The sequence below is a fragment of the Myodes glareolus genome, chromosome 11, assembly GCF_982192425.1.
Source record: "Myodes glareolus chromosome 11, mMyoGla1.1, whole genome shotgun sequence".
NCBI classification, from domain to species: domain Eukaryota; kingdom Metazoa; phylum Chordata; class Mammalia; order Rodentia; family Cricetidae; genus Myodes; species Myodes glareolus.
In genome coordinates, this window is record NC_142036.1 from 42,829,820 (window position 1) to 42,845,901 (window position 16,082).

General features: G+C 47.3%; 1 protein-coding gene across 8 annotated transcripts in view; it reads left to right on the forward strand.

Moving 5' to 3' along the window:
- The window catches only part of Dpf3 (double PHD fingers 3), a 265,496-nt gene that overhangs the window by 105,286 nt on the left and 144,128 nt on the right, over positions 1–16,082 (forward strand). For all 8 annotated transcript variants that reach the window (XM_048449097.3, XM_087911681.1, XM_087911685.1 and 5 more), the window contains exon 2: positions 15,685–15,845. In XM_048449097.3, coding sequence (XP_048305054.3) covers positions 15,685–15,845 — 161 coding nt within the window. The remainder of the gene's footprint in view (positions 1–15,684; positions 15,846–16,082) is intronic.

The following is a 16,082-nucleotide window of genomic DNA, read 5'->3' on the forward strand; positions in this document are numbered from 1 at the left end:
ACCACACCCCTGCCCCCAACCCCCACAACCCTAAGCCATACCCTGCTCTTCCAAAAAACGATCTGTAGACTGTGAGGGGCAAGGAGCTCTAGGCATCATCTCCTAGACAGCCCCAAGCTCTAGGAGGGCACCCCACGGGGAGGGCAGCACTCACTCCCTAGCTACCTCAGGCCAGGCTTCCACTCACCAGGAGGAAACAAAGGCCTTGAAGCTGTGAACTGTGTCACCCAGCGGCCAGCAGCATTTCCAAAATGACAAAGGGCTTTCCAGGGAGCCTAGGAAAAAAAATTAATTTTCAGTGATGTTTTGCTTGCTGTAGTTAACAATGATTATTAAGTAGGCAGGGTGAGCTACTGCGTGTTTTCCTTGTTATTAGCTGTGTTTATGGGTTTTTATTAAGTTGTACCAAGCTGAGATAATTGTAAAACTATCTGCTTAAGCTGTATGACTCTAAGACCTCCCTTTTTATTTTTTTCCCAATGTGAAGATGGAAAGTCTGCCTTATTCAGGGTTTATGCTGGAAGTTGGGAGCCAGTGCACTTGGCTTGTAAAGGTCCAGATGGGGAATGTTTGGAGCTTTGCATGCCGTGGGGTCTCTGTTGACAACATAATAGGCTCCCTTGTGGATGCCTGAAAGCTTAGATAGAGGTCATATAGACCGCCGTCCTTCCTTAACACACGTGCCCCTGTTATGGTTAATCTTGACTGTGAAGGTGAGAGGCTCTAGGTTCATCTAGGAGACAAGGCTCTGGGCATGTCTGAGATGTCTCTAGACTGGGCTGAGGTAGGAAGATCCACCCTGATGTGCATGGTGCTGTCCCATGGGCTGGGGTCTGTGACAGAATAAGAAGGAGAAAGTGAGCTGAGCCCCGGCGTTCATTGCTCCCTGCTTCTCGACTGTGGATGTCATGTGACCCGTCACCTCCTGCTCCTGCCTCCAGGCCTTCCCCACAGATTCTTCCAACTATATAGGCAGACAAATTCTTCTTCTTCTAATTTTCTTCCGCTTGAGACTTTGATGATAACAATGAGAAAGTATTTAAAACCTGTGATAAAGTTTAATTTACATATTAGGCCAAGCAGATATTAAGAACAATAAGCAATAGTAAATTGGAACAATAACTAGATACTGATCCTGCGATGGCTGATCTGGTAATTGGGATGACAATAAATGTCAGTGTGACAGTTACTAAGCTACCGGCTGGTGGCATGTAAGGGTGAGGCGATGCTAGAGAAGGGGATGATTCACGTTCTGGACTGGATCAAACACGACAGCATGAAATTTCATCACACACCTCAGAATGGCCTGAAAATTAAAACTTATGCTTTGCCTGTTTTTTAGAATGTCCGTGGAATATTTCTGAGTTGTGAAAAACAAAACCATGGATCAGGGAAACGTCTATCCGTGGCTCTGCCAATCAAACTTTATTTGCAATGCTTTATAGTGGGTCAGATTTTGGTTCAGGGTCTGTAGTCTACAGACACCTGCTATAAATGGTATGAAAAGCCCCGAGTGAAGAGAGCCTGGTCTGAGGAGCTCATGCTGGTCCCCACTCTGGGTGCCAGGGGCAGATCATGTCATCTCACCAGCAGCTGAGTTTCTTCCCAGTAAAACTAGGCAGCAGGGACTGGGGTGGGGGGATGGTTCAGTGCTTAGGAACATATACGGTTCTTCCAAAGAACCCACGTTTGAGTCCCTGCACCCAGGGAGGAAATGAGGCACTTTCTAGAACTCTGGGATGTCTGAGTTCCCGCTTTAGTTCAGGCTGGAAGCCCTTTGTCTCTTAGGAGATGCGAGGACCACAGTCCAGGGCCTCTGGCTCTCTCTTGGGATGAAGACCTCTCTAGATAGCTCTCTGACGTTCTCTTTTCAGGAATTCCTACCACCAACCAGCCACCCGCGAGTTACTGAGAGGCAGCGCTGGGCTTTAGGGTGGTGTGGGAAACTGAGGCATAAAGCAATGAAAAAACTGAAATTACTCAGCAAGTCTGTGATGCTCATTGAGAAAAACTTAGTACTTCCAAGAAAGGGCGGGTCATTGAGATTATTCTGGCTTTGTCTCCTGGACCTGCATCTTCCTAGTGCCAACTAGACCCCAAGGCAAGTTGCTTAGGATTCTGTGGACCACGGTTTGCAAATCTGTATAGTCGGATCATGATAATGATGGTGATGATGATGTGGGGTTGAATGAGGTTAAATAAAATGATCCATGCAAACCACATGAAACACCTAGTGTGTGCTCAGTCGGCTCAGCTGGGCCGCTATTATCGCCATCATCCTACCAGCCTGAAACCATGCTGGCTGTGTCTCTTTTCCATTTATCTTTGTGTGTTAGTTGTGCACACGTGTGTATACAGGGGCATGTGGAGGCCACAGGTTAATGTTGAGTATCTTTCTCGGTCATCCCCATGTTATTTGCTGAGGCAGGATATTTCATAGATCCTGGAGTCTGTGCTTAGGCTGGACTGGCGAGCCGGGGAGCTTCAGGAAGACCCTGTTTCTGCTTCCCCAGCAGTGGGGTCACAGCGTGTGCTGTCATCCTGACGCGTTAACCAAGGGTGTGCAGTAAGCACGCTACAACTCTTTCCTCAGTCCTTCCTTTTGGTTTTTACCCTAGACTCTTGTTCAGCTTTTGGATTGGAGGCTTGGACGGAGGGCTCTGATCCTATCCCATGTGCTAATTAAGTGATTTTTGGTGAGGTGAATGAGATGGGGGAGAAGAAAGTAGCAGGAAGAGACAGATGAAGATTGTGAGTGAAGACGGGACAGTCAGGTTCTAAGTCCAGCGTAGACTTTGGAATTTATAAGTATATACCTCTAAAGATGACAAGTTGGGGATGATTTCCTTAGGAGCCTCACGAGAGAACACGGGGTGCTGTTGAGCCGGGTGGCAGGCAGAAGGAGACGCCTCTTTGTCTGGATGTCCCTTAGAAGGGCAGCCCGAAGATCCCTTGGTGCACAGGGCATTGCTTCTGCGGCTGATCCTAACCAACTCTGACAGGAGGGCAGAGGCCCCCAAGCGAGGTCAGGACCACAAATCCCATCCCAGCAGGTGCCTGCTGGGGAGTCTGTGCCCTCCAGATAACCTTCAAGTTCTCATTGATTTCCTGTCAAGCCTTTTCCCACCCTCAGCCTGCAGTGCCCCTGGCACTACCCGTAGGTTTGGGGCTCAGAACAAGGACACGGATTAGCAACCTGGGACAGGACCCTCAGAGGAGGTTAATTTAGAGGAAGGCCCTTGAAGGGAAATAGAATGGTCACATTGGAGACTATCTTCTGATTTTGCGGTTTGCAGTACTGATTTCAAGCATGAACTATCCCTTTGGGCATATAAAGCAATGGCCAACATTATAAATGGGCACTATTTACCAGGATTCGCTCCAGAGTTTGGGGTGCATAGGTGGCATTGTGGGGCCATGAGCAAAATTCACGTAGAGACGGTGGAGTTGGAGACAGGCCCACTGTCCTGTGCACATTGTACTGGGCAGGTCGGGTCGGGGGATGGTCAGAAATGGGAAGGCATCTCTGCACTCCTCATTTTTAAGTCCTGGGGGCCTCTGCTCTGACTTCCAGTTTACCTGCATCTTTTATTATTTATTCAGTGATTCCACCTGTACTTTCCTAGAGCCCAACTCCTGTGTTGGGTACAGGGGATCTGAAGAGATTGGGCCCTGGCTGCACAGGGGTTAATTTTTAATTGCACAGAGACAATCAGGAGACAAAGACAGTTTTTATTAATTTAAAATTTTAGTTAATTAATTATCTTTATTTAAATCTACAAATTTAATAATCATTGTATTATTTAAATATTAAAATTTAAATAATAGCAATTTATTATTATTATTGATATACAGAGTCTCACTGTGCAGTTCTGACTAGCCTAGGACTTTCTATGTAGACCAGGGTAGCTTTGAACTCGCAAAGATTCCCATGCCACTGGGATTAAAGGCATGCGCCAATGAGTCTGACTCAGCAAAGAGAATTTTGGTACTGGAAAGTGTTACAAAAACTAAAGTAGGAGATGAGACAGCCAGGGGTCAGGAAGGAAGGAGTGGGGTGGGTTGGTTACTCTCCATAATGGATTTAAATCCTGCCAGAAGATGTGGGAGAAGTCTGCGAGGGTGGAGGTGGCAGCAGGGACAAAGGTCCTGAGGTGAGAACATCTTAGAAGAGGAGGAGGTACAGAGAAACTGAACCCAGCATGAGGAGACCAGATGAAGTGGGGAAAGACAACAGTCTGGGCTTCTGTAGCCCCAAGAGGGAGTTGGGATTGATTCTGAGCGCTATGGGAAGGTGCTGGGGGGATTTAAAGAGGAGAGAATGTCATGGTCCGGTTTCTGTTTTGAAAAGGTCGCTTGGGCAGCAGCGTAGAGTCGACTGTGGAAGAACATGTTCTTTGTGGCTGTGTTAAATGCCAGACCGTATTCCCTCTTCTCGGGAGGGCAGCGCCGAGGCTCGTGTCCTTCAGCAGCAAAGACGGACTGAGCTCTCTTAGTCTGAGGATGGTCTAATTGGTGAGCTAGCCACTCCTATGGCGGTCACACTCAGGGGACATCTCGGTCCTCTCCTGGGGTTTCATCAGAGACTCAGGCTGTGGAATAGGTAATCTAGACATCTTTTCTTTTCCCCTTCCCTCCCCTCTTGTCTCTTTTTCTTTCCCCTTCTTGGTACATTTCCCCTCCTTTCCTCCTTTCCCCTTCTTTCTCCCACTCCCCCTTCCTCTTTCCTTTTCCTCTCTTCTTTCCTTTTGACAGGCTTCATGAACTCTAGTTGTCCCTGCCTCACCTCCTGAGTTCTAGGATCGCAGGTGTGCGATGATGCCCAGCTAAGGAACTAACCATCCTTTAACTTAATGAAGTTTCTTCTGCGGGTGTGTTTTCTTTTCTGGGTCAGAGCCACCCTACATGAAGGGGGCATTCCTGCTGCTGTTTGATGTTTGAAAGTTGGTGACATTCAATACATTCTTTAACCCGTAGAGGAGAGATTCATTTTGTCACATCTAGATGCCATCTGAAAGGCGACCTTTGGGTACTAGTGAAGCTAGGTTCCTCCTCAGAGCATCTTTCCCCTGCCTCTCCCCTCATTATTTACTGGAAGGAATCATACTGCCTCCAATCTCCTGTCCTTGGCAGTCCCTTGACTTCAACCCCGAGATGCGTATGTCATCAGAACATCCAGTGGCAGCTCAGAAATCATGGCCAGGTTCAATATAAATTCCGTCTTGCTTAGGCAGCTTTGCATAATAACTCCCTGAAAAGTCTTCACCAGAGGAGGAGCGATTTATTGGGGCTAGTGGGCCTGAACATGCGCGGGATGGCATTGAAATCACAATGAGTTTTAGGGTTCAAATTCTTTGTCTAATGTGGCTTTCACAAGGGTCACCCTTGTCCCCAGCGTGCCTGTTCCGGGCCATTATGAAGGTCAGAGCCGCAGTCTGAATGAATGAGAATGTCAGGGTCTATACCGTATACAGGGCTTGACTAGGCTTCTTGGACCTTTGCAAGGAATGAGGGCTTTGGAGGGATTGGCCTGAGACAGGTCGGTGCTCTCGTTTTAATCCAGGCAGCTTCCCGAGGTTTTCCAATGAGAATCAAGCCAGCTGAGTTAGAGTCACTGGAGCTTCTGAGCTCTGCCTTCAAAATACAGTGTATAAAGAGTTTGTGCTCTTCTTTTAGACAAGGGGTACACCTTTCAGCACTGAGTGCCTGGGGGTGAGGAATGGGCTGGTGTGTGGGTCACATTCTGTACCCCCAGATTCAGCACCAGAACCAACCTCCCAGCCCTGTGCTAGTATCAATGTCTTTTACCAACTCTAGCCTGAAAACCACGGCTTAGACCATGTTTTCTGAGAGCAGAGTGATGTGATGGTGTTCCTGGCACAGGGGGACATTTGATGACGGGTGGGGATGATCTATGTCTCCCGGGGCAGGTCCGATGTCCACATAGTGGTCAGTCGGCTTCCGAGGCTTGAAGAAGGGGGTTCTAATGATGAACACTGACTGTCCACTTGACAGGATCTAGAACTGCCTAGGAGGCAAAGCGTCTAGGCACATCCGTGAAGGGTTATATAGACTAGGTCCATAGAGGAGAGAGGATTTTTCCTGAATGTGGGCAGTACCATGCCACAGGCTAGGATTCCAGACATCGAAAGGATAAAGCTAGCCACGCTGGGGCAGTGGTCCCTTTCTGCCTCCTTACTGTGAGTTCAATATAAGTGGCGGGAGTCTTATATACCTGCCTGCCTGCCTTCCTCGCCGTGATGGACGTCTCCTCAACTGTAAGCCGAAACAAGCCACATCTGCTCATTCCCTATACTTCTTTGATCAGGAACTTTTTTTTTAGCAATGAGACACATAAGTATGTCAGCAGCTCAGTGACTTCCTGCAGGACAACTTGGATTCTGGCAAAGAAATGAACTTCCAGAGCTAAGATGACCCCTACCTCCCTTTTAGGACATGGGAAAATATAGCAGTCTGCGATCCTGTGACATGTTTGTCTTCAGGTGTCTACTCCTGAAGAGTACGCTTGGAGAAGCCAGGTGCCTTCAGGCCCACCCCATGCTCACACAGAGGAGGTTTTCGTGTTCCGCACACGTCACAGCTGTGACACTCCCCTCGGTTTCTAGGGATGGTCTGTGTTGGAAAGCAACATTAGGCCGTATTAATATTGCACAAGGAGACACATGAACAAAGGACGAGGTAATTTACTTTGGCAAAAGAGTATGCAAAGACCCAAACTGGGTGAGCAAGCGCACTAGGGTGGAAATTTCGCTTCACTTTTATCCTAGCCCAGGACTTCAACTGTGCCTCATTCCGTTGGTAGGAGCTTGTCCTCAAGTCTACTGCTATTGGCCAATGAGTCATTGGGGGAAGGGCGTTGTAGTCAAGTTTTGAGAACGTTTAGTATCTCGGGGCTGAGCAAAAAGACACGGACGAGGGTTTCACAAGGTGGGGGCGGGTTAGAGTGCTGGTCTTTGGTGGGCTAGCCGTCCTTGAAAGACTTTTGATAGGAATTCCACCCAGACACTCACACTGATTTCATGTGTGTGGTTTGGGAACACACGGCTCTCTGGTCCCGTCTTTAAGACGTTCACAGTCTCACTGAGTGGGGCCACAATAAGGAAGACAGCAAAGATCAGCAGCATTTCAATGAAAAAGATTAGGTAGACTGATGGAGGTAGAGGGCAAGCGTTTTGGGCAGGATAACCTGGGAGCTGTCCTAGGGGAGGGAGGGATTCAGGCAGGCTTGAGCCGATTCAGATTGTCCAAACTGTGGGTAGAAGGATGTGAGTATTTTGTTGGGCACAAGAACAAGGCTGTCTATTTCTGTGTAGGAAATTGTAAGATGAAGATTAACTTTGATTGATTCTTCTACTTATGCACTTACTCATCTATCAACTCAGCGTGTCGACTCTCTGTCCTGGGCTTTGGGATAGAGCAGTGGATCAGTCCAGCGTGGGGTCTGGTACTTGGAGGAGGCTCTGGAGCGCTGCTGGAACCATCATGCCCCAGCCACTTTGCTCTCTAATGCCCGAGGTTCAGCTTGGGGTCAGAAATGTGAATGGGTTTCTGACAGCCTCAAAGTCACTGCTGTAGTGAAGCTTCCATGGCTGGATGTCACATGTAGAGGACTGGCCTGCTCAGGCAGCATGATTGCCGCAAAGTGGCAGGAAATGGATTGCTCTTCAAGGGGAGGAGAAAGGAAAGACTGGATTGTAGGCATCCCTGCCTGTTTGTCCTGGATTCCAGTTTATCAAGTCCTTCCATAGGCCTACAGACCAGTCTGTGAGAACCGCAGGGGAGGAGGTCAGAGTGAGGCACAAGGCTGGGGAGCTGGAGCGTGGTGGAGCTGGACAGTCCTGCCTGATAACCAGCCGGTCGTATGCCTGCTCTCTCAGAGCCTCCACAGCTCTGAGAACATCAGAGTGCCCGGCAGAAGCACTGGAACATCGCTCGGAGCTACTCTGAGATCTGTACCAAGGAGTAAACGGCTAAAGGAAGCTTTGAGGGAGATTTCTTTGTGCCAGGCTGGCTTCGAACTCACTGAGATTTGCCTGCCCTTGTCACCCAAGTGCTGGGATTAAAGGGCATTACCGCTGCCCTGCCCGCCCGCGGTGGGCAGGGGATTTCTTTCTGCCAGCATGGGTGAGAAAAGCCCTTTGGTGTGTATAGGGAGAGATGGCTGCAATAAGTCAGGCGCTGGGGGGAGGGGGGATGAGCGCAGATGGGGAGACCGTAGATGTTCTCATGTTTGCAAGTACAAAGTGGCAAGCTGACAGGACTCGAAGTAATGCCTGAGCTCTGGCCTCCCCCGTGCCTCCCCCGTGCCAGTGGCACCTGGGTGGTCAAGCGCAACACAGCACAACTTCCTGGAGACCAACTGGGTACTCGATTCTGTGCGGGGTGCTGGGAGGGACTCACATGGAAGTCCAGAATTCGGGGGCTGCTGGCTTACCCGACTCAGGTCCCTTCCTTCACACTGGCACGGATGTGTCCTGAGAGCTGTTGGGTACCCAACCTGAGCAGGTGGGCTGTGACACTGTGGATGTTCTGTTCTGGGGTCACCGTCCAGGAGGGAAGGCACATGTTAACATAACATGGGTTTAAGTTGATACTGTTAAATAGTGTTGTTTGGGGTGTAAGAAAACAAGAGCGTGGAGAAAGGGTTTTGGAGTCTCTTCCTTCTCAGTAGCCTTCCCTGTCCAATGCCATTCACTAGTTCTGGCTGTCGAAATAAAACACTTATTTCTTGATTCTATGGGTTGCAAATTCAAGATTACGGTGCCAGCAAAGTTAAGTTCCTGGCTTATTGCATATGGCTGTCTTCTTCTTGTGTCCTCAGATATGTGTGTATGGGGACTAATATATTTAATTATTCAGTTTTTGAGATGGGCTCTCATGTACCCGAGGCTAGCCTCAGACTTGCCCTGTGGCTGAGGATGACTTCTGGTCCTCTCTTGCCTCCATTTGGGATTAGAGTGCTGGGTTTAGAAGTGTGTGCACTCCCCAAGCTTCCATGCCCAGTATTCTTTATGTGGGTTCTGGGGATTGAACTCAGGTCTTTGTGCTTGTAAGACAAGTCTTTTCCCAGCACTAAACTATCCCCTCTCCCCCTTCTGTTTCTTCTTCCCTTAATCCGCACCCCATTGTGCGGGCTCTGCCCTCATGGCCCAATTACCTCTAAAGGCTCCATCTCCAAATGCTATCAATCTGGGAGTCAGGACCCTGGCTTTTTTTCTTTTTTCATATGGGGTGGCACCATTCAGTCTATCACTAAGCTGGCTTTTCTTTCAAGGGCCACTCTAAGAGCAGTACGACATCAAGGGAAGTAAAATGGTTCCTTTACCTGCCTGTAGCTAGCTAGCTTGTGAGGGTTTATTCAAAGCTGAGTGGGAACTGAGCTTTCGGTGCCCCTATTACACATGCTGAAATGCAAAGAGCAGGCCGTTAACGTTCTGGAGATGGTTTTAATGTGTGTCTGTGGGTGACTGGGGACTGTGGGCGCCTGGGTGCTAGGCTGCCAGGCAGGGGCACTGTAGAGGGTGGTGGTGGGAGGGATGAAGGGATCAGAAATGTCACTGGCCAGCACTGCTTATCTCTTGTTTACAGGCACAAATAATAGGCCAAGGTCCTGTTGTAACAGCAACAGGGGACTTGTGGCCACATATTATGAGTGACTAGACAGGAACTCTGGAAAGCGACAGAACTCCGTGCCAGATGGAGTGGGGGCAAAGGAGGGACCTTGGGTCAGTTGCTCTGTGGGTGAGGAGCAGTGACCCCTCTTTGCTCCCCCTCCCAGAAGAATGAAAGCTGGGGAGGGAAGAGGCTCTTGGCAGAAGATGAGGGATTTGTTTTTGAACACTCCCTCTGCCCCTGCTGGAGACAGAGACTGGTTCTATAGCCCAGGATGGCCTTGAACTTGTAATCCCTTTGCTTCCACATCACTGATACTGAGACTGTAGGCATGTTCCATCCTATCTGGATGGGGATGCATTTTGAAGTATGGCGTGACTCATATTCTTAGTTATGAGCATAGAACTTGTGGGACAATAAGGACAAGTGTCTGATTGGAGGGTTGAACCTGAGCCTTATCTCAAGGTAGTAGACAGGAAGTTGAGACAGTGAACATTCTAAAATAGGAGGTCGGAAGAGGAGCAGAGGGCCCTTCAGGCCCTGGAATCCCTCTCCCCACAGACATGCTCAAGAAAGGTTCTTGGAAATCCCTGGAGAGAAACATCTAGTTCTCAGAGCTAGACTGGACCCCTCTGTCTGTTTGGGACCATAAAGAGACCTCCCACTCCTTACAACGTCTGCTAGAACCAGGCGACTGGTGTTCCAGACTGGAAGGCTTTTCAGAGCCCAGCAACTACTTCTTGTTTCTGATTGCAGCCTTTAGTGACCTGGGGTCAGTTCTTGATGAGGACATCAGTCTAACCTGCCTGGTGCCTGCTTCCTCCAGCTCAAGACATCAATCATGAACTGGTAATCTAGCCCCCATGGTCTGGTGCAGACAGGTGATGGCTGAGCTTGGTCCATGCCTGCTCCAGCCTGGGGCATGCTAGTCACAACTCCACAGAATGAGTCATATGTTGCCGGCCCGTCCTGGCCCTTTCTGTCCCCTGTGGCTTGAATGCAAATGTCACCCGTGGGATCCTTTCCTTGTGGGACTTTATTTATTTATTTATTTTTAAATGCCATATTGGAAAGGACATTTGTCTTCTCTTCTGTTTAAATTGCTTTCCATGGGTTTGGGAGACCTGGTCATCGATTTTCTTTTAGAGTGTGTAGAAAGTGCCGTGAAGATTTTGGCTAATTAACTTTTGGAGAAGTGCTGCTTACATTCATCCAGGAGGTTGAAATCTTTTTTTTCCTCCTCCCCTATCTTCAAGAATGGCTTTTAACTATTGTTTTCAAGTACTGCAGGCACCCAGTCTGATTAAAGCTGACGTCTTCTCTGGAGACAGATGATGGTCTAGAGGCTGTGGGATGTCACTTTGTGAGGCTCCAGTCCTTAGCGCAGTGGGTTAGAGGCACTTGCTGAGCATGTCCAACGACCTGAGTTCAATTCCTGGAACCCATGTCAAGGTGGAAGGCGAGAACTCTGGTATTTAATATTTATAAGATGTTTCATTCACACGAAGTTTACACTTCTGAGAACCCACATTTCCCCCAGCACGCCTGTGAGTACTGACACTGTATATTCAGAGAGCAACTCTGTTCTCACTGTGTCCCAGCTTTGTTGGCTTTCTCCTCCATTCAGTATAAGGCACAGATGTTGGACTTCACTGTTCATTCTTAGTGAGCCCATCTTCTTGTTCCTCTTATGTGGGCCAAAGCTGTTGGAAGCGAGGAGCATGGCGGGGACATTTGCCTTGAAATCTTTCTGTGGATCTCTCTGGTACAGGCCTCCAGAGGTCTATCTGGAGGAAAGAAATCCTGTTCCAGGAGACGAATTTTACCCTACCCACTCCCCCCTTTTTTTGGCTCAATTTATAATTTTATGTTTTCCCCTCCCTTAACCAGAATTTCTCAGGTTGAACTAGTTAAGATCTTTTTTAGAAAAGGTCATGGGATGAGCCTGGGCGGATGGTGGTCCTCCCATCCGTCACCTTGGCCCTGGGAGGCTGAGGCAGGAACACGGGCTACGTGGTAAGATCCTGTCTGAAACAAAACAGCAGACTATGGGAAACCTCCCCCTCTGGTACTCTGAGCAGTTCCCATCAATGTGGCATGGATGGTCGCTGCTGGAGACCCTGGGCAGGCTGTATCATCTCACATGGCTTAAACTGCCTGTAAATGTTTCTGTTCCCCTGAGACACATTGCCTTAGTAGGGGGAACCATTCAAGCTGGTGAGACACAGGCAAATACTTTGTCGAAAGCGTTCTTTATTTTTGATCAATCTTGTGGTCCTTGTTAGTATCTTTGATTACATCAGATTATGTGCCGTTCCATTTTATAGCATTTTAATGGGCTTTCTGCTCCCCTCCCCAGTTCATTTCCTGCTGTGTGGTTATTAGGATTTGATGGTAGCTTGGTTTTGTTATTGCCGGGATACCTTCTGTGTGTGCTAACCCTTCCGCGTGAATGTGGGGATCTTCAGAGGTAAAGAGAGGGAGTGGGGGATGGGAGGGGAGTAGGGGTGGGGTGGAGATTTATTGTTTGTTTCTCAGAGGCTTGTCAACAATTAAATTACAGATGAACTTTCCATGACTGTATTCGCCAATTGTAAGATGTTTGCTTTGAATGCTTTGGTAGGAGGTTGGTGGGATGACTTGGGGGCTAATGGTGCTTGCGGAGCAAGCCTTAGGACCTCGGCTCCATCCTTGATGGAAGGAGAGAACTGTTTCTGCGAAGTTGTCACACGTGCCCTGCCCCCCTACGTGCCCTGCTCCCACACTCACACACTAGTGATGATGATGATGATAAAAATCAGAATAAAAATAAAAAACCTTTAGTAGAATCTGACCCATTGACTTAAAAAAAGAACAGGAAAGGCTGCTTAAAACCTTGCTGTCCAGCAAGCCGTAGTGGAGTGGGCTGGAATTAGAACCGTATGCATTGCTGGTGGTCCTGTGAAATGGCGGAGTCACTGTGAGAAACAGTATGGTAGTTCTTTCTTTTCTGACTTGATTTTTTTTTTTATTAAGAAGATGTCTGGTTAAATTTATCATAGCTTATCCAAATGAACTGAGAGAGAAAACAGCTTGAGAAAACACCAACAAAAGCGTAAAGAGAACAAATTCTTTCTTGTAGCAGCTGCTGCAGAGTGCAAGCAAATCTTTCTCACTTTCTGTAGGGATGCAGTTGAGGAAGAGCACCTTTGGTTTCTAAGCCCTTCTTCAGGAACATTCCATTTACCAACCACACAAGCTCCACAGTGGAAGAGTCTCAGTAGAAGAAGAAGCAGAAATTCCCCTACACGGGAGGCCGTCTCTGTTCTGTAATTATGGAACGAGGAACCAGAATTCACTTTTCAGCTTAGAAAGCTGATAAACTCAAAAGTGTCAATATTTTTAACCAAGGGCACAAAATCCCATAAAGTTTATATAATCCACTGTTTCAAGTGCTAAACATTTGCAAAACGAGGCCACCTAAGTCCCTTCCCAACAGAGTAAAATATAGTGGCATTGTCAGAAGGAAATTAATTCACAAAATAATAAAGCACTTTGTATATTATGCTGGCTACATTTTTGCAAGCTGGGAACAAGTTAGAGTCATCTGGAAAGAGTGTGTTAGTTGAGGGACTGTCTCCATCAGGTTTGAGTGTAGGCAAGTCTGCAGGACACTTTCTTTTCCTTCTTTTCCTTTTTTTAAGGAAATTTCTTTTTTTCTTTTCTCTTCCTCCTCCTCTTCTTCTTCTTCTTTCTTCTTTCTTCTCCTTCTCCTTTTTCTCCCCCCCCCCTTTTTAAAAAGAAAACAAACTATCTTTTTTTCATTTTACATACCAATCTCAGTTCCCACTCCCTGGTAGTTCTTAAAAAGGAAAAAAAGGAAGAAATAAAATCAGAGTTTCCACATGGTCCATCAAATCCACTCTTGGGACTGAACTCTAAATAATTGAAAGTAGAGGCTTGATATTTATACCCCTATGCCCACAGGGTATTGTGACGTATTTTCTATAGAGAGTATGGTTATTACATTCACAGTGATTAGTGCATGAAAGCCTCCAGGTATCCACTGGCTGATGACCTGATAAGCAAAGTATGCAATATAATACAGTCAGAAACAGAAGGACATTCTGACATATATTACAGTCTGGATGAGTCTAGAATACTGTGATATGCTAAGTGCAATATGTTGGCCTCAAAAGGTCCAAATTATATGAAGTACTCGACTCACAGACATCAAATTGACTGTGTTTAAATTGGGTTGCTATCCTGCAAACCAGGATGGCTTTATATTTGTGTCTTCAACTCTGGACGTTGAATTGCTTTGAGTTCAACTGTTATTATTATTAATTTTGTCCTAACTAAAGAACATATGTCTGTCTACGTGTGTGTCTGTATGTATAAATGCTACATACATGTGCCTGCATGGAGGTCAAAGGACATTAAATCACCTGGAGTTTGAGTTATAGGTGGTTGTAAGCTGTTTGACCTGGGTGCTAGGAACCAATCCCTGGAAGAGCAGTGACTGCTCTTAACAGGTGAACCTTCTCTCCTGTAACACGAAAGGGCCAGGCCTTTTTGTTATTTGGGTTTTCTGTTCCGCCCCGTCCCAGCTATTTAGTCCCAGAGAAAAATCACACTAAAATCTCTGTAAGTTATAATGCTGATTGGCCCGTTAGGTCAGGCTTCTTACTGGCTAACTCTCACATCTTGATTAACCCATTTTTCTGATCTATGTTAGCCATGAGGCTCAGTACCTTTTTCAGTGGGGTAGCTCACATCCTGCTGCTTCGGTGATCTGGGCAGGAGTGGGAGGAATCAACTTCCTCATTCCCATAATTCTCCTGCTCTCCTTGCATCATTTCCACTTCCTGTCTGGTTTTCCCGCCTACACCTCCTGCCTGGCCAATCAGCGTTTATTTAAAAACATGATTGACAGAATACAGACAATTCTCCCGCACCACTCTCCAGCCTCATTATTTTAATTTTTATTAATTAGAATTAATCTTTGGCAATTTTATACACAGAATGCATTCTGATGACTGCCCCTACCTCTCTTACAGCTCACCCACCTGCGTCAACCGCGCCTCTTCCAGATGAGTTCCTGTCTCACAGTCTTGTCTTTTTGTTTTGTTTTGTTTGTTTTGTTTTGTGTCTTACTGTGTTTAGGGAGGGTTGTGTGACCAGGGGTTGGGACTATGCACTGGAGCCTAGTGGGTTCCCTTTGGTGTTTGCACAACTAGGGACAGTGACTTCCCCTTCTGTAGCATCCCTCAGCAATTCCCAAAGGGGTGGGGGAGTGTCAGACATTATTTTAAATACTTCTCTTGTTTGCTTTTGATCAGAGAAAGTTCTTTTTCTTTTTGTTTTGTTTAGTTTTTGTTTTGTTGTTGTTGTTGTTGTTTTTAGACATGGTTTCTCTTTGTAACAGTTCTGGCTGTCCTGGATCTCACTTTGTAGACCAGGCTGACCTCAAAGTCAGAGAGATCCGCTTGCCTTTGCCTCCTGAGTGCTGGGATTAAAAGCATGTGCCACCACACCCTGCCCAGAGAAAGTTCTTTTTCTTTAACTGTGGGTGTATATCCATGGTGTCCTTCCTCAAATGCTTCTTACAATGAATGGGTGAACATCCACAGGATGTCTCCTCTGCCCTTGTAGTCTTGGTTTATCCTAAATACCCTTCTGTCACAATAGGAACCTGGGTGAGTTTTGGCAACTTCTGAGAGTAAAGTGTACCGGTGCTCAAAGAGTGGGCTCTGGCTCTGGATGTTCTCTAAATCCTATGCAGAACATTGTTACTGAACCACCTCCAGGGGTGGCCATATCTCAGCTGGTCGCCTTTACTGGTGGTGTTTGTTCTTTGAGTCTATTTTAAAGGATTTTCTAAGCGATTTGGTAGATTTGGGACAGGAAGTAGAATCTGGTAGAGATTTGATGACAAATGGGGCTCCTGGTGCTCACCAACTTAGTTACTATTAATGCGGCTTCTTCCTGGGAAGAGGGTCGGGACCGCTTCCCTCTGGTTGTGTTTCTTCGCCCCCTGGTCTCACTCCTTTTCTTTCTTGCCTCCCGTAGGCTTGGGGACCAGTTCTACAAGGAGGCTATTGAGCATTGCCGGAGCTACAACTCACGACTGTGTGCAGAGCGGAGCGTGCGCCTCCCCTTCCTGGACTCGCAGACTGGGGTGGCCCAGAACAATTGCTACATCTGGATGGAGAAGAGGCACCGAGGCCCAGGTGAGCCATGCCTCTGCTGGGACCAGCATGCACCAGGGCTCCAGTTTGGAGGAAGGAGTCTGGGAGTCCACACAGCTGGGTGGGTTGGGGTTCAGATAGTCCTTTCTCCAAGGGACCAGATAAGGATGATGTGATGTATTTATCGTAAAGAAACCCAATGAAAGGGGTCTTCATTTTTCACCCTTGGGTGTTGACTAAAAGTCTGCAGATGTGCTCAGTTGTGGGAATAAGGCTTCA